Source organism: Psittacula echo, assembly GCF_963264785.1.
Source record: "Psittacula echo genome assembly, chromosome: 11".
Lineage (NCBI taxonomy): Eukaryota > Metazoa > Chordata > Aves > Psittaciformes > Psittacidae > Psittacula > Psittacula echo.
In genome coordinates this window covers 11,657,034-11,681,532 of record NC_137746.1, presented here as the reverse complement: position 1 = coordinate 11,681,532, position 24,499 = coordinate 11,657,034, and the positions used below count along the sequence as shown (strand labels likewise).

The following is a 24,499-nucleotide window of genomic DNA, read 5'->3' as shown; positions in this document are numbered from 1 at the left end:
AGACTTTGACACCGCTATCCAAAATGGTCAAGGAGAAGGTGAACCCAGAGGCTACAGGAGCAGCTACCTTTAGCAATGGAAGTTGAGTATGGGTCCTTTCCATTGGACAGCTTCTTTTCCATAGAAATTCTAACATTATTGATCACAGAATCATAGAATAGTTTGGGTTGGAAGGTTCCTTAAAGATCATCTAGTTCCACCTCCCTCCCATGGGCAGGGACACTTTCCACTAGATGATGATGGACATCATCATTTGCTGGGTTCACAGAAGCGTTACTGAGATTATTGACTTATTCAGCAGGAGCCACCAGGTCATTCATGACACGTTTCCTGAATCCAGTAAGCAGTTAGCCAGAGATGACACAGAACATGGACCTTTTGTGTTTGGTATTTCATTCAAATATGGTGTTTCGAATTGGAGCCTTTTTTTCTGTCAGAGCTTTTGATGATTAGATTATCAGAGCTTAGATTGGATATAAGGAGGAAGTTGTTTACTGTAAGGGCAGTGAGGCACTGGAATGGGTTGCCCAGGGAAGTTGTGAATGCTCCATCCCTGGTGATGTTCAAGGCCAGGTTGGACAGAGCCTTGGATGACATGATTGAGTGTGAGGTGCCTCTGCCCATGGCAGGGGGGTTGGAACTGGGTAATCTTAAGGTCCTTTCCAACCCTAACTATTCTATGATTCTCTGATTTTAGCTAGTGAGCTGCTGATCCCATTGATAGAACCTTCTGAACATTGCTCATGAGTAAAATGCAGTGTTGAGAAGTTAATTTTAAATTAAGAAGATATATATTACTAAAGCACATAAAAATATAAGAGAAAACACTTTAGGGACAACAGCAGAAACAAAGAACACCATCACTATAGCATCCCCATGCTGAGGGTTCCACATCACTGAGTGATTTCACACCAATATATTGATGCTTTTTAATAGGGATGGAGAAAAAAGCTTTTCCAGGATTTCTTTAGGAAATTTGATACTTGAGGTGAAACCAAGACAATCTCTCCTGCAGTCCTGCATATCAAATCCAGACAAAACCCCATGGGAGCAGTTCCACAGAGATGTAGATCATAGGAATGAAGTGGCCCTGGATGGATTTTTTTCCAGACTTTCAATAATGGCCTATTTTTTTCACCCACTGCTCTGTTTTGGTGTCAATAATAGAGTTGAACTGATAACAAGTTCTTTTGGAAACACAACCTTATAAAAACAGATCATTGCCAAACTGTTCCTAACGGTGAACCAGGAACTGGTTCAAACTATGTCACCATATCTTTTCAAACAGCTCATGTTCTTCCCATCGGCATCTACAACCACAAACACCAGTATTTTGTCTCTTTGTAACTGCTAGCAATTTTCTGCATTGGTAAGTGTCTATCTTCTCATTAGGGCTCTTTCTGCCCGGTGTCCTTTTGAATCCTAAAGGAAAATTATGTAAAGCTTTGTCAGCAACTTTTGTGTGGAAGAAGGGTTTAAAGAAGTCAGACACCATGGTTAGGAAGCCAGGTGTTCTTACCATGCACAACCTTTCTTCCTACTGAGCAACATTTTTGTTCAAAGCAGGATTTGTTTGTTTGTTTTACAGTAAATACCTGTCACATAGCAACATATTACTAAATAATAATACATATAATGTTAAGCTCCTGGGTCTAGAAGCTTTTAATGAAAAAAAAACCCACATGTTCCTGATAAAAAATAATAAATAATGTCACCATTTCTTTTTACATTAAAAATATCTGTACATCATTACACAATATAACAAAGAACAATTTTATTTTCTAGGCCCAGGGTGGCATCTCTGGGTTAGGTCTTCATCTAAAAAGGGTAGAGGCTCATAGTCTTCATCCTGCATACTTCCCACTGCATGAAAATCATCTTCCCAAAGTTGCGAAGTCTACAGCATTGCCTACCCTTTCCATGCAAAGATGGAAGCAGCTCACAAGGAACATAGCAACATCTACATGCAGGAAGCAGCTGAGGACTGAGATCTTTGCAAACAGAGGTGTGCATATGAGGATATTTGAAAGTCTTGAAACTTCTTGCTTCAACTGGAAGAGAACAGAAACAAATAGAAAAATAAAGGTGGAAAACGTAAGTAGAAGTCTGTCTTCCTAATGTAGCTTTTTAGATGGTGTAACTTTAAAGATGGCACTTGGTGATCTATTACAGACTGACTCTGTCTCTTGGCCAACCTTGCTTCTTGGTAAGAATGCCCAAAGTCTGCTCAGATGAGGACAGCACTGGCTTTGAGGGCCACATCCCATCCATTGGCCCCTGAATGGCAGAGGATGGCCGCTGTCTTTTAGCAGCTGGGCTGGATTGTGATAGTGCTTGCAGGGCCTTTTGTTAGCAGTGAAATGTCCTGTAGGTCCCACTCCAGCTTGTCAGGCAATATATATGTCCTATGAGTCTTCTACCAAAGAACTTGGCCAGGAAACACAGTAAAGCATTTATAACGAAAGCTCTGAAGGGTAGGGTGAATCAGCAGCTCATGCTGACCTTTTACCAGTAACTGTAACCAAAGGGCAAACATTTCCTTTTATTTTGCTAAAGAAAACATAGTGCTGTTTCTCTCCTGACAGTATCCAGTCACCACTGGGCAGGATCTTGCACAGATAAAGTCTCACCTTATGTTAGGGCTTTACCCAGAACTTGCAATCTTTTAGGTCATATCACAGAACAGAAATGGCTTGTGCACAGATGGCAGCTGGGAAGGAATAATGGAAGTCCATGTCCATGGGTGGTTTGTATCTGTGTTGTTTCCTTACATCAACAGATATCAGCTCACTTCTGGAGTAAGGCTCTGAGGCAGTCATATAGCCCAGCTGTCCTTGCAGATATAGGAAAGCCTCCTCAGCCATTCTGTTCATGCACCTTTCCATGCCCCCATCAATCTACCTACATGCAGCTGGACATTCATGTGAAGTCAGGGCAGGAGGCACCATGACAATGCAGATGAATAAGTTTTCACAGAGTCCTGCTGTCCAGGAATCCTTTGGTTATCCTAAAGGAATCTGTCCCTTCAGCTGAGCCATTCCTCATCTAGGACTGTGATTAGAAACAGGACTCTTGGGATTCAGGGTCATTGTGGATGGGAAGCTTCTCATGTTCCTGATGATGCCCGTTATGTAAAACAGTGTACCTGGAAGTGGAAAAACATAAAGAACAATTTGTTTGTGCTAGTTAAAAGTATAAGCTTATGTAAAGTGAGTTCTTAAAAACCCTGAAGTACACCTTAAGAGACAGTACATCTTACAAATATCCACATCCCACATTAAGCAAACATGAATCCCTACTTTGTTCCATGACAGGACTAAACCTTCAGTTTGACACAGTCAAGGCAAGCCCTGAAAACCTGGTTTTCATTTATCTAAGGTGCATCTGGCAATGAGAGGGAATCGGACCAAAGAACTAAAAACCACTGATCCTCTGCAGGTGAACTAAGCTACAGGCACTTCAGTTAATGTCTTCAGTGCAAGCATGTAAAGGATCATTTGAGACTATCTTGAGAAGTGAATACTTGAGATGAAGACCAACATTTCAGAGCATTTTCACTTACAAAAGTAAGTATATAGTATTGTCTTACTAAATACAGCACTTACCAGTGCTCTTCAGGTCTTTTGTCCTTGGGAGGTATCATGTGATTCATACACCTTTCCTTAGTTCAAATGCCTACGGGGGAGTCAGGTCTCTGTTAGGACTTTCCTTTCCTGAGTGTTTAGAGATGTAGATGCATTGTTTCTCTTAGTAACAAATGTCTAAGACACACCTGAAATACCTGCATCCCAATAAACATTAAAAAAAGAAAAAAACCCTGAGAAAACTATGAGGAAAAAAACCTGAGAAAACCCTGAGAGGATTATACCTGTTCTGCTGTTAGCAGAAGTATTGTCAGCCTCAGGATCTGATTGAATAATCATCAGAAAAAAAGTCAGGAACTCCTTATTGTCTACATATGCAAAAACTGATCCTATGACATCCATTTACTTGGTATTAATTATCTGGATGCATCTCTTTCTCCATTGAGTATACTTGGGACTTAGGCTCCTAATTAAGGTGCTTACAAGTCACTGAAATGTCTGAAGTAGATGATCTGAAGATCCTACAAATGATATATCCATTAATTCCAGTAGATCAGCAATGGACTCAAAATGAAAGCCAGGGTATAAACTGTACTGTCTGTCTGGGTTTCCCTGGTGACTATTCCTGGAGGAATCTACCCTCTGACGTACTAGATGCTGGTTTTCAATATGGTCAAGCTAGGCTGCCTTAATGCAGATGTCTGTATGTGCAGATACATCCACGGAACATACCCCTTTAGTACTCCATCACTTCAAATAATGATCATAACTTTCAATAAACGTGCTAGTTCTACCGACAAGATACAGACTTGATGTAAGAAACAAGAAAAGACATTTTGCATCTGACACTGAACAGACACTCCGATTAGATGACCATGAAGCATACAAGTCATAATGCAATTTTAATTCTATATATCAAGTCAGACATGGCACATTGTGTGAGGCCATCCAGCAGAGAGACCTCTAGCATGGTCTGCTACAAACAGTGATACAAAGGATGAGAGCCAGGAGACCCCCTGCCCTGTGAACAAGGCAGACATAGTTCAGAGCAACTCAGGACTTGCTCAGAAGCACAAGAGACAGGCACTGAAAGCTGACTTCATACAGGATATCCAAAGAGCCAAACCTTCTTCCTCTTCTGCAGTAGTCAGAAAACAGTTGTGCAAGATCAGCAATTTAGCAGGAGATGCCATTTGTTACAAAGATGCATTAAGCTAAAAAGAAGTCATTAAGGTGTCCCAGGGTCTCATGTGGCACAAAGTGTCTATCTGAAGCCTCTGGCAGTTAGCTCAACAATTCCAGCTGTTTACCCTGTGGGGAAAGAGGAGGGGTAGGAGAGGAGGAAAGAGCATTCATATACAGGGTGCGAAGGCTGCACTGCAGAGGTGATGCCTTGCTCTGTCACTGGCACATCATTCCTAAAAATCTTACCAGCATCTCCAGGAAACTGCTACAGGAATCCTCTGCTGGCAGGGGTTTGTTTTCACATAGTGTAGTTTTCCCCTTCAAAGCTACCCGCCAGCTACAGGGCACCAATTTAATGTTGGATAAAAGACAAGATTATAACAGCCCTGCTTTTTCTTCACACCATCACGTCCTAACTGATCTGCTCTCTGAAAACACAATTAATTTTTCAGGCATCAGTATCTAAGGGAAGCAATCTTCAGAGAGTAAGCATAGCTGCACTCATTTTTGCCTCACCTAGAGGAACACACAGCTAAGGCGCCTCAACTCCCACCCAGCTGAGAAGCCAAGCACCCTGAGATTTATCTTACTGACCAGAAGAACACAACACTCGGACCTTGCATGTGTGGGCTTGAGTGTTTCAAGATGAATTTATCAAGCAGGTTTGAGTAATGAAAACAGCTGAGGAAGCCGTAATATGTGAGCAGTAAAAAAATGAAAAAGGTTTAAATGCATTAAATAAATGCTGGGCAGCAAATTAGTTGCTCTGCTTTCCTGCCTATAATGAGTTCCTTCGATGGGATTTGTATACACTGGCATGTTAAATTACCAAGCTGAATTATAAAGAGCATCCCAGGCTACTTCTGCCCCCAGTAACCAACTCCTCCCAGAACTGGGGGTGAGGGTTTCTGTCATTTCACTTGACAGTTTTACCCAGATTGTAAACACCACCACCCAGCAATAAAGCCCAATAATGAAAAGGCTTTACCACCTATAAAGGGGCCCTGCTGCAGGCTATTCACATACTTGCCAAATGGTACTTTAATTGAGATGATGACCAATTTGGCGATAATTGCTTCTGCATCTCCTGCTGCTTCTGACAGTCCAATGGACTCTTTAATTAACTGGTTGGATTAGCTCTCAGCACAGCAGAGGGGAGCTGTGTGGGTTTACTCTCTCTAGACCCGCGGCCAGAACAAGGAGCTCCAGCATTATCCTGAGAACTTGGAGAGAGCAGAGGAGAAAGCATCAAGGGGATGCAGTGGCTGTTTGTGATCTCTCCACTTTTGCTCCCTGCAGAGCTATCCCAAACACCGCTGGCACAGTTTGTTAAGGAAGCAAAGCCAAAAACTTGCTGGTCTTTGGCTTTCCCTACTGTAATGAAAAATAGTCACTGGTTTTCACAGAGCCTGAGGTCCCTACTTAGCCCTCTCCTGATGGGCAAATCCCTGGCATCCAGCTCTGTCCCCCAGGATCATGCCTGTCTTACTGTAAAGCAGTGCAATTTCGGGCTCCTGGCTCTGAGCACAAAACCTAACTGCATCCATTTCCTTGGCAGAGCATGACCAGGAGGAGGGGAAGCAATATCCTGATGGAGTGTGTGCCACCCCTGTGCCAGAGCCCGCAGCCACTGGTCCAGTTTCCAGAAGGGAGCCTCTGTCTGGAGATGGTGCCTGGGACTCTCTGGACAACAGCGAATGGATGGGAATTGGAAGAGATCTGGTCTTTCCCAAAAATGCTTCCTACCAACTCTTCATGCTTGCAGTACCTGTGTAAAGCTGCCTATGCTGGTTATACATACCCACAGCTCCTCTGCACCAGAAGCGCTGGGGCAGCCCAGCCTGCACTTCTGCAGCTGGTTTACCTGCGATTTACACCCCTGGTTTTTAATGGTAGTCCTTGCTCTGACCACTCGTATTCACCCTTCCTATACTCCCTGCAAACCTGAGTTCATCAGTCTGTGGGCAGTTAGTCCTGGTGGCTGCTGCAAAGGGCAAGGTGCCCCTCACAGGTACAGAAACTGTGAGGGTTTGGATCACATTAAAAGGTACTGCTCATTCATAACAAACTGAGAGCAAAGACAGCCTTTCCCAGCTACAGCTGAATCCCTGCACTTCCCACAGCCTCTGAACAAATGCTTGGCTCAGGATTCCCTCAGCAGCCTCTGTCCCTTTAACCCTGGCAGGAGAAACTATTTTACCTAAAGGGTCATAGTAATAGCAGGGGAAAAATGAACAAAATGAATGCCTATGACTGTCGAAGCACAGCAAAGCCTTCAAGTGGAATGGAGGTGGATTGCTGTAGGAAGCCGCAGCCATCCCAGCCCACTGTGAGTGCACAGCTGTCTGCTCTCAGTTCAGTAATACACCTGCTTACATTATTAACTACTTCCATTTCTGAACTGGCAGAAGGTGGTTCCTGTTGTCCTGACATTCACTGGAGACTGAGGTGAGGCTCTGCATCTGTCCCTGGGCTGGGCTGGGAAGGGTTTGCCTTTCTGGGGAGGGATACAGGGAGCTGTTAACTTGCTGCTCACTGAGACTTTAGTCACCTAAATCCACTGCCACTCTGCCAGGAAAATGAATGGCACATTGTCACCAGGGAGAAAAGGGAGTTTGCACACACATTCAGACATCGAGAGGTCAGTGTTGCTGCAGAAGTAGGTGGATGGGTGCATTTATGTAGCATGCATGTATTACTGGTACTGCCAGGATAGCTTGGGTCTCAGCTGGGTACACAAATGGCTGCAAAGTCTGGGGATTAGACATAAACCATACGCAAAGCTGATAAGCACCAAGTTTCATTGTATTGGCAAATCTTTTTGATAATCTTTATATTATAAATGCAGAATAGTTAACACCAGAGTTTCTAAATAATACAAAAATAGAAGAGAAAAACCTTGTATAAAATTATTTCATGTAATTACTGTTCTTAGCTGCTCATACTAAATCATTTGAAGTCTGTAATATCCTCCACCACTGGCCATACCAGTGGCCTTATAGATGTGCTACCTGTGAGAGTCTCCTGCTAGCCCCACACTCACACAATTCAGGAAAATTACCCCAAACTGAAATGAAACTGTGGCCCTCAGACATCCCTGTCCTGGGATTTGGGGGTTGTGGCTGGTGGTTCATTAACGACTGCCTGCTGGATTGATACAGGGAATTCAGGCAGAGTCAGGCAAGGAGCAAGTTTTAACTGTGGTATTCTTAAAAAACTGAAATAATAAGAAAAGAAATAAATGTGCAAGTTTTGTGGCACTGGAAATTTGCCTGAGTTTGTGCCAGTTTCTATGAATTTGTCTTTAAAAAATAAGCAAACCTCAATAATTCTGTAAAAATGAGAAGCAAAACTTTTCCTGTAAAGGCACTGCAATTTGTTGCTGTTTTGGGGAAAATTAATATTTTTATTTTAACTTTCTTTTTCCCAACTGCTTTCATTCCAAATGAAAGATTCCAAATCAAACCAAGCGTTAAATTTGAACAAAACTGAAACTCTGAAAAGTCAAAATCCATCCATGTTTCCCTGACAGTGGCGCGCTGCAGTCCAAACTGAGCACAAATCTGTTGTGCTGAGCTCTGGCAAGCTCCTTTTGGGGATAATGCATCCCTGAAAAAACGTACAGGCTCATTTAGTTACAATTAGGAGATTTAATGGGTTGGAGTGGATGTTTAATGGAGGTCAGAGCATTTGAGAAACATGCAGTTATAGAGACTTACTTGCTAGGTCAAAAATAATGAGTTTCAAGCTAAAATCAGAGGTATAAAAAATGCTTTTCTCGCTCCCCCAAAATTGTCACAGTTTCAAATATTTTCCCTTTTCTGATGTGAAGCAAGACTGCAACTTCTCATGAGACAGAAAGATAAAAAACCTCAAAAAAGAGCAGCCCCCAATTCATGTTCAAGGCCTTTTTCTGTCTTTTCTCAAGGTGACTGATCCAATCAACCACTGTGTTACTGGCAATTTTGTATGAGTGAGCACTCATCTGAGTGCTGCCTCTTTCATTTTCTCCTTGCTCCAGTTGTTGATTGCCAGCACTCCAAATGAAACGTTTCAGAATATGTTTCCTCCTTCATATCCAACTAGAAACCACCCCAGGACCCAAGAAAAGTTCTTAGTAACAGCTTTTGTACAGCCAGTTTGCACCTTCGAAGGCTGTGACAATGGTTGCAGAGGCAACCCAGAAAACACAAATATTTCTGGTTATTCTTAACGAACCCATTCAGTTTTTCCACTGTTCTCCCATTCCTCCCACCTTTGGTTCTGCTCCCAGCAGGCTCAGGGAGGCAGACAGGAATCCTGCACCTTTGCATTTCATTCTCCACTGCTTCCCCTAAGTTCTGCCTGCAAAATTCTGGTGACCCCATGGCTGTGCCACAGCTGTGGGGTACAAGAGATGCCAATTGCTTTGGTGCAGAAGAGCAAAGCTTTAAGCCATAGGAGAGCTGCAGCCTTTTTTCTGAGCAGCTCACCAGCAGCACAGCCCTCAGACTGCCCACTGAATGATGATCTGCCAGACGTGGCATCTTGGGGTAGCCTGGGTAGGACATATTCGTAAGGAGATGTGAGGGCCAGGAATTAGAACCTGAATAATGTCCAGAACTGGAGAAGTAGAGATTCCTTCAATCTGAACAAAGAAACCCTGACACTCTGTCTCTGCTCTCATCTGTGTTCAGATCAGATTCTTAAGTTTTGATGTAAAAATAAGGAGGCAGGAGGTCTCAGATACAAAATATTGCAAAGGAGTTGAAATGAAAAGAATTGTTTCCAGATCCATCACACACTTGAAGCTTGAAAAGTGAAGCTGGTATAATAGGATTTCCAAGAAGGAAGGCAAATAGGTGATGATCACTCCCAGTTACACTATGAAGCGAATAACATCTTGTTATTTGCAGAAGCACCCAGTAAAACTGTTGGGACTAGAGAAAGACAAGATGTTACTATGTAAGAGTAAATGATACTTGTAAGTGATAAACTGTGAAGATGTACACTTTGTTGAGCAGAGAGTGCCATTTTAATAATGGAATCTACCATTATTGTACTTACCTGCATAATGACTAGAGACCCTAGACAGAGTTTGCACATAGGTAGAAGCTGGCTGGAGCCACGTTTTAAGTGGAACTGAGCTTCCAAATTGCATAAAGAATTTAAGCTTTTCTTGGATTTGAAAATTGTGTTGGTCCATAATTTATCTTTCCCTGTATTTGTCTTTAAGTCACAGCTGCCAAACTCCTCCCTGGTTTCCTATCTGGAATATATGCAACACCACTATTGTAGCTTCACACTTACTATAGTGTCCATTTCGCAAAGCTCCATTTTTTTCTGATGGACTTACAGAAAAGGAATAAATAACTCTCTTCAACATCCAATTGGATTTACGGTTAACAGTCATTTGGCAGGGCAGAGTAGGTTATTTTAATGAACACATCATTCTGAAATAAGCCTTTCACCATCTGTTCAGTTCCATAATTATAAATGCAAACAACATAATTCATAAATGCACTATAAAAGAAAGGGAAAGAGAGAACAGCTTAAGATGACTGTTTGTTAGTTATTCCAGACAGTGATGCATCTGCTTACTTTATTCCCGTTCCAGGAATAGGTAGAAAACAGTCTCTTAATTCTGTATTTTATGGCAGTCACTAACCCATCGTAAATGACTGCCTGTAGATGATAGAAATATCATTAAATGCAGTATGGTTTCTGGTTGGTATCATTATTTAGCCATATCTATGATGGATGTGCCCAATAAGGATCACACAGACCACCTTGAATCACAGTGGGCCAGGAATAAACTTGGATATGTTTTCTAGAACAGCAGGAAAGAGCCTGTGCCATTGGAGTGCCTTCCAGGGTCACAGGAGCTAAGGGTAAGGATGACGATGCTGTTGTCTCCCTGAAAAGATGCTTTTGACATTTCTGAAAACTAGGAAATCTTGGAAAACAGTCAAAACTGAGAGGAGCGTAAACATAAAATCCAAGAAACCGTGGAATTGGATGTTATAATCTGTGACATTTTTCAATTTGAAAGAGGAAAATTTAAATCTAAAATACACAAAATGCCAAAACTCAATGAGAACAAAAGATGTTGCTTTGTTCTCATTTCCTGTTGAAAAAATCCAAACACACAACCCAAATTAAATGTATTTTGATAAAACATTTGATTTTAATTTTCAAAAGGCCAGTACAGAATTGTCCCTCTCTCACAATTACCAGGTTCATAGACTCCATGAAATTAAAAGCTTTCTCGTAACTGCAGTCTCTAAGCTGAATGACTCATGCTTCCAGCCACTAAAGTGAACTTCCACATTTGGCCATCAGTAGAAAATCATTATAGCAGGATAAGAATACCCTCTACCTACTCAACATGATTCCTGTGGCAAAACAGAACCAGAAATTACAAGCTTGCTCTGTTTTGTTGTTACATATCAACATTGTAGAACAATGTAAATGGGTTCCATATTCAATGCTACAAAGCTAGCAATAGATCTAATAGTTCTAGGATGAATAGCTCCTGATTTTTCTTTGTGGGTTTCTCATTTCTTCCTGTTTCTGAGATGAGCAAGATACTTGCAGGATTTCCTAGCAATAAGGTTTAAGCTTTTGTGTATCATCTTTGTGCTGCATCTGATTGACCTGCAAGCCAGAGAGACCAGCGTGTTATCGAAGGTGAGTTTAATAAAGGTAGGTCTTTCACTGCACCTTCACATGACTACCTGTGATCTGCTTTGTCCAACAGAAGTCAATTCAAAGAGAATTTTTCATCTAAATGTGTGAGAAACCAATGAATATAAAAAGAGTGCAGGAACTCAGAAAACACAGTGAAAACTGCTCGAAGAGAACTCCCACAAATATCAGACATATTTCCTTTTAACTTTGTAGAGATGATACATCTAAGGTTTGTCTCGTGTGCTCCCAACCAAGTGGGCTGGAGGAAGCTGGATTTCAAACCAGATGAACCCAGGCGTGGGGATGGTGCTGCTGTCAGTATGGCTGGCTGCTCCTGCTGCCTGGGAGCTGTTAGCCTGGACTGCAGACGGATGTCTCCATCCCCTCCTCCTGTGCCTATTTCTCTTCATTGCAAGCTGACAGCCTGCAGAGCCCACAAGATATGGTATGATTATCTGGGTAAAGTGGCTTGAGTAGATGATTCGCTAAATTGCCTACTGGAGCTCTGGTGGAGAAACAGGCGACTGGACATGGTTGGTATCTGTCTATCCCCTTGCAGCCAGGCCCAGGAAAGCACAGTAATGTGGCAAAGAAAGTGACATCAACCCTCTGCAATAAGCCTTACAAGAGGGACAGTCCTTTGCCTTTAGTGTCTTCTATTCCAATCTTGGGGAAGGTTCATAATTTATCTGTGTGTAAAACCCACCTAGTCACTGGTTTTGATTTCTCAAGCAGCATCAGCACCAAAGAGAAAATATTCCTAAGCTCTAAAAATGACATAGCCAACTTTGAAGTCTGTCTTAGTCTTAGCATTTGTTAATTTTTTAGATAAAGAGAAGCAAATACCAGTGGACCATTCCTCCTTTGAGATGATGCAGTCCTTTGGGAAAACATGGGTAAAATCCACAGAAATATCATCAAAAGTTCAGTCTTCCCATTGCAGCTAAATGGTGAAAATTCAAATCTGAGAAAAACATTTGGATTGCTAAATTATTTATACGGATATGACAGGAATGTAGAATTTCAAGTCCTTTGTAGCCAAATGTAAATACAAATTTGTCTCTATCTCATGACAAGTGTTTATTTTTTTCCACTCTTGAGCAGTTATACTGAATATCTTAATTATCTTTAAATCAAATATTGCTGCTCAGACCTTGCGAGCGGGAACTAAGCTCTCATCATTCTTTACTAAATTTCAGCTAGAAGTTTTAAAACCAGCTGTCTCCAGCCCACATAATCCAGCCTTCAGTACATTTTGTAAGACTTCTGCATGCCTCCTCAGATTTAAAATTAGCAGAGAGTGCTCCAAGTAAGCAAAGCCCTTGAGTGAGAGAAACACGCTGCTTCTGACAAGTCACAGGAAACAAAGAAAGCATCATCGATACGTTTGCTTCTCTCCTTTATTCTTCCATTGTTGCATTGTTCTGAAGGACGTTTTCCTCAGCTGAAGCTTGCCTTTTCTCTCACTCTTACAAGCCACCTCTGGCTGCTACTTGCTCTAATGAACTGCGAGCTCCAGGACATGTTCCCAGGACACTTCAGTCAAACATGGGCCATGTGTTCCCATATAGTACCAGGAAAGTCACTGTGGCTACGAGAGGGATGTCCTCCAAAAGCAGAAGCGTGCTGGTGGATATGTGACTGCACCGACAGACAGGCGCTGCTGCTTTAGGTTGATGTACAATAGAAATGTTTTTTGTTTTTATTTTCCTGGCAAAACAAGACCAAAATCCTCTCCAATTCATTTATTTCTGTGTTTACACTAGAAGCATATCTTCTTTAAGGAGGATGTTTAGCTCCTTTGAAAAGTCCAGGCAAATAATAAACTGAAATATGGTTTTGAAATAAAATGTCAAAACATTTCAGCATCTTGCTTCCTTTTCATTTTCTCCTGCTGAAAACATTTGCTGAATTTGGCCCAATCGGTTTGTTTCCCTCAAACTGCAACTATTCATTAATATTCTTTTTATTGCCAGGCTCTATTCATGAGTTTGGTCTAAGAAAACTCATAGGAACCCATTAAAGCTACTTTAACTTCAACAGCTAAATCCCAGCACACTGGTCCTTTGCTCAGAAGACTCTTGTTCAGTGAATGCGGGAAAATCATATTGGTCCCTCTGGTAGAGTGCTAAACACAACCCTTCACTTGGCACAGGGAATAGATTGGACAGAGACTGATTAATGAAGATAACTAATTAGGAGCCTGGCCTCAGTCAGCCAAGGCATTTCACATAGATCAGCAAAGAAACAGAGTCAAATTCAATAAAAAGGAGGGCTGAAGGAATGTATTTTTATATGTCATTATCTCTGGGTACTGGCTAAAACCTTTTACATAATGTTATAATGGCTCATTGTTGCACTGAATAACAACCTCTTGAGATGATAATTACATTCTTGATAGACATAAAAAGTTAAAAACAGGAATATGAGTACAGTTACTTTAATGCTAAGCAAATAGACAAATGCTAAGTGTGTGCTAATAAGAACAGAGATCAGCTAAGTTCTTCAGTGAGCTATCTGAAGAAATAGTTGATGGAAGATTACCGGGCACTCAGGTCACCTCAAGACTGCAGAGGTGCTTTTCCTATTTGATTGTTGGCAAGCCATGATGTTTCTTTCATTATGGATAAAATAGAGGTAATAATACTTACTCTGTATGCTTTGTCTTTAGATTTTTAGCCTCTTTGGATCAAGCATTGTGTCATTTCAAATATGAATGTGTCTGGTACAACTAAATCATAGCTTGGTTCAGGGCTGTGGTGCACCACCAGCAGCAATTAATCACATAAATATAGTTTGTTTCAATTTTAAAACGTCAGAAACATTTTAAAGGACAGAGCAATCTACATCTGTAGGAAAGGTGGTTTATTTATTGAAGAACTTCTTTCCTCTACTAAATCCTTCGCACCCTCAGAGGCTGGGAATATCCTGCCTCTGGGTCACTGACTGTAATGATGCTCTCAGGCTGGAGAAGTAAAAACAGGGAGATGGCTGAGCTTGCTTTGGACCTCCTGTTTCTCGTTGCTGTCACAATAATTAGACTCCACCTTTCCTCTAGTTCTTTTAGCAGTTCTTACTCAAAAGGCTGAAGCCTCCTGTGCTGTAATGGTGTCGCTGCAGTTCTGCAGTGCTGTGCTTGTGATGCTGGGCTGGCATCGGGACAGGATGCTCTCTTTGCACAGAGCAGCACCCACCGCAGCTGCCCTCTCTTCTGCTGACCAGGTAACACTGCTGTCCTCTTTTAAACTTCAGCATCTCAGTTTTACCTGACATGATTACAGACATGGGGAACGGATGAGCCTGGCCAGGCACTGTGCCTGTTGTTCCAGACATACAATGACCCGGTTTATTTTACGTTGCATCTGGTGGAGATTGCTCTGAACATTCGATGTTTGTCACTGTTGGCCAGTTATTAACTGTAACATGGATGTTACTATGACATGCCTGAGATGATTCTTAGTAACTTTTTAAGTAAGAACAGCAAACAATCTCTGAGTGGGGCTTGGAAGAGGTGAGAAATACAGGATGTGATTCAGTGAGCATATTGTGTATAGCTTGTGTATCTTCCTGCCTACCTAATTCCCAGCTCTTGTCTTATGAAACCAAACCTTCAGTAGCAAGCAGCTGGACACGTTAAATTTGTCAATGTAAAGCAGTGCTACCATTGAGAAGTTTAATACTTTGGGAGAAGGTTACCAGATCTCCTCTGTGAGCCAAAATCACTGGGATGCTGGTGGCCTGGTGGCTTTTCAGACATGAACCAACAGGGCTCAGCTGAACCTTAAGTAATCCTAATAACCACGTACCTAAAACACACCATCACTGCGGCCAAGGAGGTTTTTTTCTGTCAGCCTGACCCAAAGCAACAACACTTAACTGAGAATGAAGTTTCTGTTTTCTGGAAAGCTGATAAAACTCTCATTGCTGTTGCCATTCTGCTCCCATGGCCTGGTTGCATTTTCCCTTTCATGCTCAAGCAGGTGCCTGTGCCTTCCAGAGCTGTCAAATGTGGCAGCCTTTAAACAGCAAAACTCACATTAAAAATAATCAGCCTCATTATACCATTAGCAGTTGAAATCCTGTCAGAACAAAGCTGCCACGTTTCTCCAGCACATCCCAAAGGCATCACACTCTCCCCTCACTAGAAAGATTAGCAGTTTGTATCTCACCTCTGGCTGGGTGCAAGGATGAGAATCACAAGTGCCCCTATGCAGAAAAACACCCAACTTGGGAGGTGTGAGGGATAACAACTCCCAGCTCCCCTCCACTCTGTTCATGGAGACCTGTTGGGGCACTGCCACCCCCAGCTCTGCCCCTGCCAGCTCCTGGGGCTGAGCAGCGCTGTGGATCTTTAAACAGAAAGCTAATGTTAGCTAGTGCCCCTCCTGACCCTGCTGGAGGGCTTGAAGACGCTCCTCACCTTGAGCACTGAACTTGACTACCGCAAAATAGCAGCATATGGTGCCATAATTTAAAAATAAGCCTGCTTTGATTTTTGTTTACAGCTGCTGAACAAAGTCTGGAGAAGCAGCCTTGGATCTCATGCCAGAGTGAACCAGGGGATGAAGAAGGCATCACCAGCAGGGTCCCCAGGCACCTGGGCTGAAAGGTACTTTTTTCCCATTCTAACAAGTCCAGTGGATGCATTAGAGCTATGATGGATATTATCAGCTACCCCATGCCTCCTCTATGCTGATAGGGCTGTATGACTTGCCATTACTTTATCCAGCCTAATTTCAGCCATCCAAAGTGTGTTTCTCCAGCGGTTTCATCAAGAGACTACTTCATGTGCCAATGCAAACAAGATGATGGAGTCAGTCCAGAGATGTTGACTTCTTCCATGACAGATTTTCAACTTGTTAATGTTGTGAGAGTTAATGTTTTCACATGAGAAACAAAAACTTGGGCAATTAAGAGCAGAAAATAAGCTAACCTTAAAATTGACAAAGCAGCTATTTGTTTCCAGTGATTTAAATCCATTTGCTAATTATAAACACCAGGGTAAACAAGTAAGCAAATGAGTGAGGCCATTCAATGCCATGCTGCAGAAGACAGGCACTTTCCCTTTTTTTTCACATTAACTCTGTATTTCCATTTCTTTCCCATTAATGTTAACTTTGGCACTACATTGTATGCTCTAATTACCTGCAGATTTTGGCCTACAGTTCATTTTTGCACCATAATTAATGCAGCATTCATAAGAGGCCCAATCTGATAATTAGGAGAGTACCTGGAAGTGCTCGCTTATGTTAGAAATACACAGCAGCATATCAAGAGTGGTTTATAACTACCCGCAGATGGGATAGCTCATAATAGGCTTCCGGTTTTTAAGTAAGGTGTTTCAATTACTGAAGTACAAGCAGGATCAATTAAGAATATTCAAATGAAGGATAATGAATTGCTTTTAATAAATTCTGGCTGAAAGACAGAAGCCAGAGAGTTGTGGTCAATGGGGTAGAGTCTAGTTGGAGGTCAGTATCTAGTGGAGTGCCTCAAAGGTCAGTGCTGGGGCCAGTATTATTCAATATCTTCATCAATGACCTGGCTGAGGGAATTGAGTGTACTATCAGCAAGTTTGCTGATGACACTAAGCTGGGAGGAGTGGCTGACACGCCAGAAGGCTGTGCTGCCATCCAGCGAGACCTGGACTGGCTGGAGAGTTGGGCAGGGAGTAACTTGATGAAATATAACAAGGGGAAGTGTAGAGTCCTGCATCTGGGCAGGAACAACCCCAGGTTCCAGTACAGGTTGGGGAATAACCTATTAGAGAGCAGTGAAGGGGAAAGGGACCTGGGGGTCCTGGTGGATAGGAGGATGACCATGAACCAGCACTCTGCCCTTGTGGCCAGGAAGGCCAATGGCATCCTGGGGTGTATTAGAAGGGGGGTGGTCCGTAGGTCAAGAGAGGTCCTCCTTCCCCTTTACTCTGCCCTGGTGAGACCGCATCTGGAATATTGTGTCCAGTTCTGGGCCCCTCAGTTCAAGAAGGACAGGGACCTGCTGGAGAGAGTCCAACACAGGGTGACAAAGATGATTAAGGGAGTGGAGCATCTCCCTTATGAGGAAAGGCTGAGGGAGCTGGGTCTCTTTAGTTCAGAAAAGAGGAGACTGAGGGGTGACCTCATTAACGTTTATAAATATATAAAGGGGGAGTGTCACAAGGATGGAGCCAGGCTCTTCTTGGTGACAACCAACGGTAAGACAAGGGGTAGTGGGCTCAAACTGGAACACAAGAGGTTCCACTTAAATTTGAGAAGAAACTTCTTCTCAGTGAGGGTGACAGAACACTGGAACAGGCTGCCCAGGGGGGTTGTGGAGTCTCCTTCTCTGGAGACATTCAAGGCCTGCCTGGATGCCTTCCTGTGTAACCTCATCTAGGTGTTCCTGCTCCGGCAGGGGGATTGGACTAGATGATCTTTTGAGGTCCCTTCCAATTCCTGATATTCTGTAATTCTGTGATTCTGTGATTCTGTGAAATTGAGACCTTGCAATTGGTACAATTAGATCTTTCATCTGCTAGGAAAAAGCCACAAGCCATTCATCAAAGCTGTGGAATGAAATAGTGGCAAAAACACTTGGAGTGGTTTCCTTGCACACTGGAGATACCACAATTCCCAAATGTATCGCAGACCAGCAGCCATCAGACCTAAAACTGGTTTTGCTTGTCAGGCTTCAAATGTGCCACGGTGTCAGAACTGTAGCTGTCTGGGAAATGGGTGGGTTTTCTGCAGTGACATATCCAGTGAAAAATGACAATTGCAGTTTATTGAAATCTTTTGGCAAAAAATTCATCGTTTCATGTGCCTACTTTGTGTGTGCGATAACAGAACTTTTTTGTGTCAAAACAAGACTTTCTATAAAGAATTACATGGTTTATAACAATTTATAGCATATGCATGTTGTTAATGTCAGTCACTAGTTTAAGTTCCTTTCTGAATAGCAAACTATCACAAACTCCCTCACAGCATCTGGGGCTCACGCATGTTCCCTCCTACTCCACAGCCTGCCAGTAAGTTTTCTGGTCACCGGGGTACATATCGTCCTTTCATGCCTTTTGTAGGGCCAGTTCACACATGTGCCCATGCAACATCTGTGGTTTGGTATCCTGGTATCTTCTGGGCATCCTGAAATTTGTGTTGTGAAACTGTAAATATCTTAAGGCAAATAATGGTAAGATATGAAAATCCTATTTTCTGTTAATGGAATAAAAGAGCCCAGTATTAAGAGCGGCACTAATAACAATGATCCTCATTAGTGCCTTTAACATCTCAACTACTATCTCCTTTGGTTTAGGTTAAGTTATCTTAACTTCTAACTTAAGGTAAAGTTTCTTTGGCTACCGTAGCTGCTGCTTTTTCTCAGCTACATGTGCTGCTCCCAGGGAAAGATAGGTCAGGTAGCAAACACCAAGTTTCACCATGATGTGTTGAATGGGAGTTGCCATTCCTCTTTCCTCCCTCCTCAAGGTTTTTCAATTTGTATTTCTATGATAGGCATTAACTAGCACATTCCTGACTTAGACTGCTTCTCTCTTACAATCTATTAAGTATGAATTCATAAAACTTTACATGTCATATTATGAAAAATGTTACAATTGGCAAACTTTGGAGCTGTGCTTATAGCTACTGTTATTTTGCAAGCATTTTATTAGGATTAAATGTCATACCACAGATGGTGACATTGGCAGTGGGTACTTGATTTGAGTAAAATCCTCATATTCTCCTCCATTCTCTTCCTTGGTTTGATAAGTGCACATCATGTTTTTCCTCAATGCACTAAGGACAGCAGCAGACCCTCCATGCTCCACATCATACTCTGTGTTTCTATATATGCCCAACTTGCAAACATTGATTCCTTATATCACTTTCATAGACAGTTTATCCTCATTTTTAGCTTGGTTAAAAACAATACCAAAATAAGTCAGTAAGTACATCTTCCTTGGTGGTTGTGTTTTCATTCCCCTGTTGTTCTTCAGGAAAGATGATGCTTCATTTGCTCATCCACCTTCCCTGCCAAGAGCTAATTCACAGCTAGGTTATATCATCTTCATGAGTGTGCTGGGGAGGACAGGAGGTGCCTTTGACAGCTCCTTCATTTCAGCACGATTCAGAGGTTGCTGAGTCCTCATTTTCTGTTAGCTATATCCCCAAACATCCTGTGATAATAGCCTGTTATCTGACTTCAGCCTTTCCAATCGCAACAGGAGTAGTTCCTGGACATCTGCTAGCAAGGATCTTGTATGAGTGATGCCAGTTACTGCTCCCTCCAGGCTCAGGGACCCTCTGAACTTCTGTGTGCAAGAAGGGCCTAGAAAAAATTTTCTTATCTGAGCATCATAGCAAGCAGAACCTCATCTGTTCTGAAGAGGTCCAAAAGAAAAACACCAGGCTCAGTCTGAACATTTGGAAACAGCATGTCCAAGGATGCTTCTCCAAGCATCAGGAGAGGGAAAAATCTGAAGCAGAAAGAGCATAGCTGCAAACAGTTTCTAATTTTTGGGAGTGTGAAGGGAATCCAAGAAACCAGGGAGCATAATCAGAGCAGATATTTATTCTCTGGTGACTTTCACAAACTGAAAAGGGACCTTGGCAATCCCTTTTGAGAACCTTTGATACACAAACGCCTTGTAGATTGGAACATGACACTTCAGAGCTGTATTGATCAATGTATTGGCTTTGATCATAGGAGGAGGTAACTACTGCAATCAAAATGTCTGACAATCAGCTGGGAGAAACGCACAAAATAAAGGGTGTATGGCTGATGAAGTCATATTCCTTCCCCTGCTGACACAATTAGCTTTCAGTTTCTGGGGGGAAATTTAGCTTCAGGTGAAGAGAGTAAATTACTCCATTTATTCTACTTGATGTAAAGTGAACTGCTGGCAAAACCCCCCAAATAATTATTTTATGGATAATGATTCTACAGGTTGACTCAGCCAACTTTGAGTCCTTTAAGCATATATGAAGCTCTGGAGTTTGTTGAAATGGGTCTGTGGAACATATATTTTCATTGGCATTCAAGGCACATTTCATAGTTACACCTGCAAACAACAGAGAACAACCACCAGGTACATGGCACCTGAATCTGAATGCTGTCAAGATAGATCAGAAACATACTTGTCATTTGTGCTGTGGCAATAAACATTGTATATTTTAAATATCATACAAGTTCAGAATCAAGAGACTGATTTGCTTCAGATGGGATAGATAAACCCAAAGTCATCAAATCTTGCAGCGAGACTACTACTCTTAGAACAGGTACAAGCAGTCTCCACAGCACAAGAACCCAAGCACAGGTGCCTGGGAAGAAGAATGATGTCCCAGCAAGCCTCAGGAGCAAAACTTCCCTTCAATCCACAAACGAAACTTCTATCTGCATGAGAACTGCTATTACCTTACTTTAGGAATTTCTTTATAGTCTATCCAGCACAAGAAATATCAGTACCTTATTTAAACAAAAAACGTTTAAAATGTAAAACCAAAACCAGACATAAAGTAAGCAAAACCCCATCTGTGTTTTTCCTCAATTTATGCTGGTTTAGGCCCTTCAGCCTAAGCCAACAAAGTTGTATTGGTCAGGTTTGCTTTACAGGGTGGGACCATGACTATGTCCATGCAGCATTTTCCCTGAGACATCTGCTTACCTGGCTGAGCTCTGTGTGTCTTTGTATCTAACGGCATCTCAGAGGCTGTTGCTGCCCAAGGGTTTAAAGAGAAAGTGTTTCTCTGTCAGTCAAACGTATCTATGAAAACAAGCTGGGAACTTTCAGATAAGGGCTTAAAACTTTGAGAATACCTGCATGTGCTGCCTTGGAGGTCGGTTCCTTCAGGCAGAGCTGGTTTTCCTGAGCCAGGCTAACCACAGAGGCAATTTCTTTCCCCTCTCACATAATGAATCTATCACTGGTGGCCCCAGAGCTTCAACCTATGGACCTGGTGTCCAGAGCACCACAGTCCTATGCTGTACAGTCCTTCAGATGCATCAAGACCAACATACTGCAGCTTTTCTAAACCTTGGCATAAATCGGTGGTTTATCACCCACACTCTGTGTCTCTTCGTGTTTGTACCTGTATGTGTAAATACTTTATTTGCATATATTACCTATAAATACTACACTACTTCTGCTATTTCATGATTTCTTTTAGTCCTTCTGCAGATACGAGTATCTTTCAGGGCTCACAAAGCTTGCAGGCCCTACCTGTCCATTGCTTTATATATTGCCTTCAAATTTAAAGTGCAGAAGCAAACAAGCCCAGACTTCTGAAAGTTGTGATATGCCCTTCCTTGGCTTCTCTTGGGCCTTTCTATTTTCTGCTTCAGAGAAGATGACATAGTCTATAAATCTCTCCCTTAGCTTCTGCTTTGGTAAATAAACGTTGCTCAGATTTATGTTTGTTCCCTTCTTGAGGAAAAGCAAAGCAATGATACATGCAGCAAATGGAACAGAAAATTGTATTTTACCTAGCAAGTTTCAAATGTAACTGACTTAAGTTTTGGCTCAACTACAACAATCACTGATCCGTCCTCTTAGGAAATGACCACAGTTTTGTACCTACTTTGTGTTACATTGAGGCAATTTAAGATGAGCTTTGCCCAGTGATTTAACAAAAGATCACGCACATGATTAGCATGATACTTGCTACATGTATAAAACACAACAATGTTTTGCCCTCTTTTTATGCAAACTCATCTCTGATTCTATAAAAATATGAAGGTGTATTAGCCCTTACAGGAGAGAAATACTAGGAGGTGTGCTGGACTTTGCCAATGTTTGGGGTTTATTATTTTATCAATGCTCAGGCTAAATCCCTTGCTTGCACTTCTGACATTACCAATTCTTTTTAAAAGTGAAATGATTTATCCTAGAATAGAGATCTCTGATTTGGCCAAAGCATGTGGTTTTCACACACTGTGCCTCTAAGCCTTTCACTTGTGCTAGCAATCACTTGTTATAAGCAAAGTCAAATATTTATCTTTGGGTGTCTGAAGTGTGGCACTGGTTTCCATCCAGAACTGTGCTATCTTAAAACTAATATCTGAGAAAAGTATTCTCTGGAGAGGGCGTTTTCACACCCTTGGCTAATGAGCGCACTTGAGAAGTGTGATTTCAGTCATACACAGCAATGAAATTCAAAGCTTCCAAACATCCCCTGTCATACTGAGAATATCAACACTGAGCTCCTGGTTAAATGTTCCTGTTTCTAAGCTAGATGTGACCCTGGGAGCTCTGAGTTTCTACTCCAGCTGCTCACGAGAAGAGGAGAGAAGAGCACCTGTTACAGAATTCGGTGCACCTATTTCCATGACATGTCTTGTTGACTCTGAAGCTTGCAGATAGGTGAGTTAAGTTAAAACCTCTGGGCTGAGGACACCACAGTAAAGTACAGGTAAAGCAAGGATAGAGCCTCAGGAGCTCACTGCTCTCTCTTCTTCACAATTCACCAACATGTAATGACAGAAGAATCTAAAGGACTTGGGATACTGAAGACACTTGCCCAAGGTTGCAGCTTCTGCCGAAGTTGTCAAAGCAGCCAACCTCAACTTTCTTACTTTCTCTGGAAGCCATAGAGCAATCAGCCCCCAGGACACCTCAGTAATTACCTGCATGGTCATGGGAAGGATTAGAAGAAGAGCGATGATCACAAAGCTCACAATTCTCAGTGCAAAACCACACCAATTATGTCAGGAAAATACAAGCAATTTTATTCAGTCACAAAGGCCATTCCTGTGACAAGCAACTCACCTCCTTACTTCAGCCCCAGCCTGTTTGCTATTTTGGACCTATCAAATGGGTCTACACTTCATGATCTCCACACTGAGCTTCCAGCCAGATCTCTTGGTGTTTTCCCTAATACTGTAGGATGGGTTATCTGAAAATAAGCCTTATTTAGCAAGCAGAGATGGCAACTATACTCATCCTGTGTTTCTACAGCAGTCTGGAAATTACTTTTGAACAGGACCACAGATTTGGTGGCTCCAGATAGACTCATCACATCATATACCATTCAGAAAAGCAATTCAGTTACCAACATGAAAGTAATTTCAGCAGATTATATTGGTGCAAAGAGTGTTTTTTCTTGCTGAGCTTTACATCTGAGTGATTGAAAAGCACTAAGCAAGATCTCACAGTGATTAACAGCAGTCTGAAAAATACGGTTTCAGCTACAAAACTTGATAATATACTGCCACTTAACTCTGGTGGGAATTCCCAAACTGGCTGTGAATATGCCATGAGGACACAACACCAGGACATCGCAGTACTGAGACCTCAGACTATTTAGGAGGATGCATGGCTTAACAAAGCAGCTACATTTTAAGAAATGAGGCTGTCGCGGCTGAGAAACAAAATATGGAGAGAGGCCACCTATTGAGACGATCGATTGTATGGGCATGAGGTTTGAAAACCAGAAGCTGAGAAAAAAACCCCATGTATCAGGAGACCCAAGGATAGCTGCAGATTTCTGCCTGGACACGGGCATGCCCTAAACACACACATAGCAAGAGAACATCACAGCTGAAGCAGAAAAGGTGAGACACTGCAATAGGTCACACGGGGATTTCTGGGCAGGGATTCCCCACTTCTTGTAAAAAATAATAAATCTCTGGCTTACTTGCTCTGACTTTTTTCCTTTTTTTTTTTTTTTTTTTTTTTTTTAATTTGCCCAGAATAAATAAGCCTCTTGTTCGCTTTTTCGAGGAGAGATTTCTCTCCTGAAGTAAGAACTGATGACAGAAATTGCTGGAATTGTCCTTTCATTCTGAATAGGCTAAGAGATGCTAAGTTCTCTCGACTATATATATGGTGTGTGATAATTCTGTTACACAGACAAACTGTGCTGCTATCAAAGATCAGAGAAATGAACAAACTTATCCAGCTGCTGCCTCAGGGAGGGCTTGTAAAGGAAGTCGTGTGTATATTTTGGCAGTGCTTTATCCGTGCTACCAAGCCTCCAGCTGCCAAGGTCCGAGCAATTTAATGTGTATGCCTGTGTTTGGCCAAAAAAAATGCATGTATTCAGGGGCTAAACACAACCTCATTCAATAAACCTGGTTGGTGAGGC

The 24,499-nt window shown here is 42.1% G+C and overlaps 1 protein-coding gene across 1 annotated transcript in view; it reads right to left on the bottom strand.

The window, feature by feature from the left end:
• Positions 1–3,057: 3,057 nt before the first annotated feature.
• The window catches only part of HTR4 (5-hydroxytryptamine receptor 4), a gene marked incomplete at both ends in the record, with an annotated part of 129,754 nt that continues 108,312 nt past the window's right edge, over positions 3,058–24,499 (bottom strand). The window contains 1 exon segment of the mRNA XM_080626923.1: positions 3,058–3,145. Within this exon segment, the coding sequence (XP_080483049.1) occupies positions 3,058–3,145 (88 nt within the window).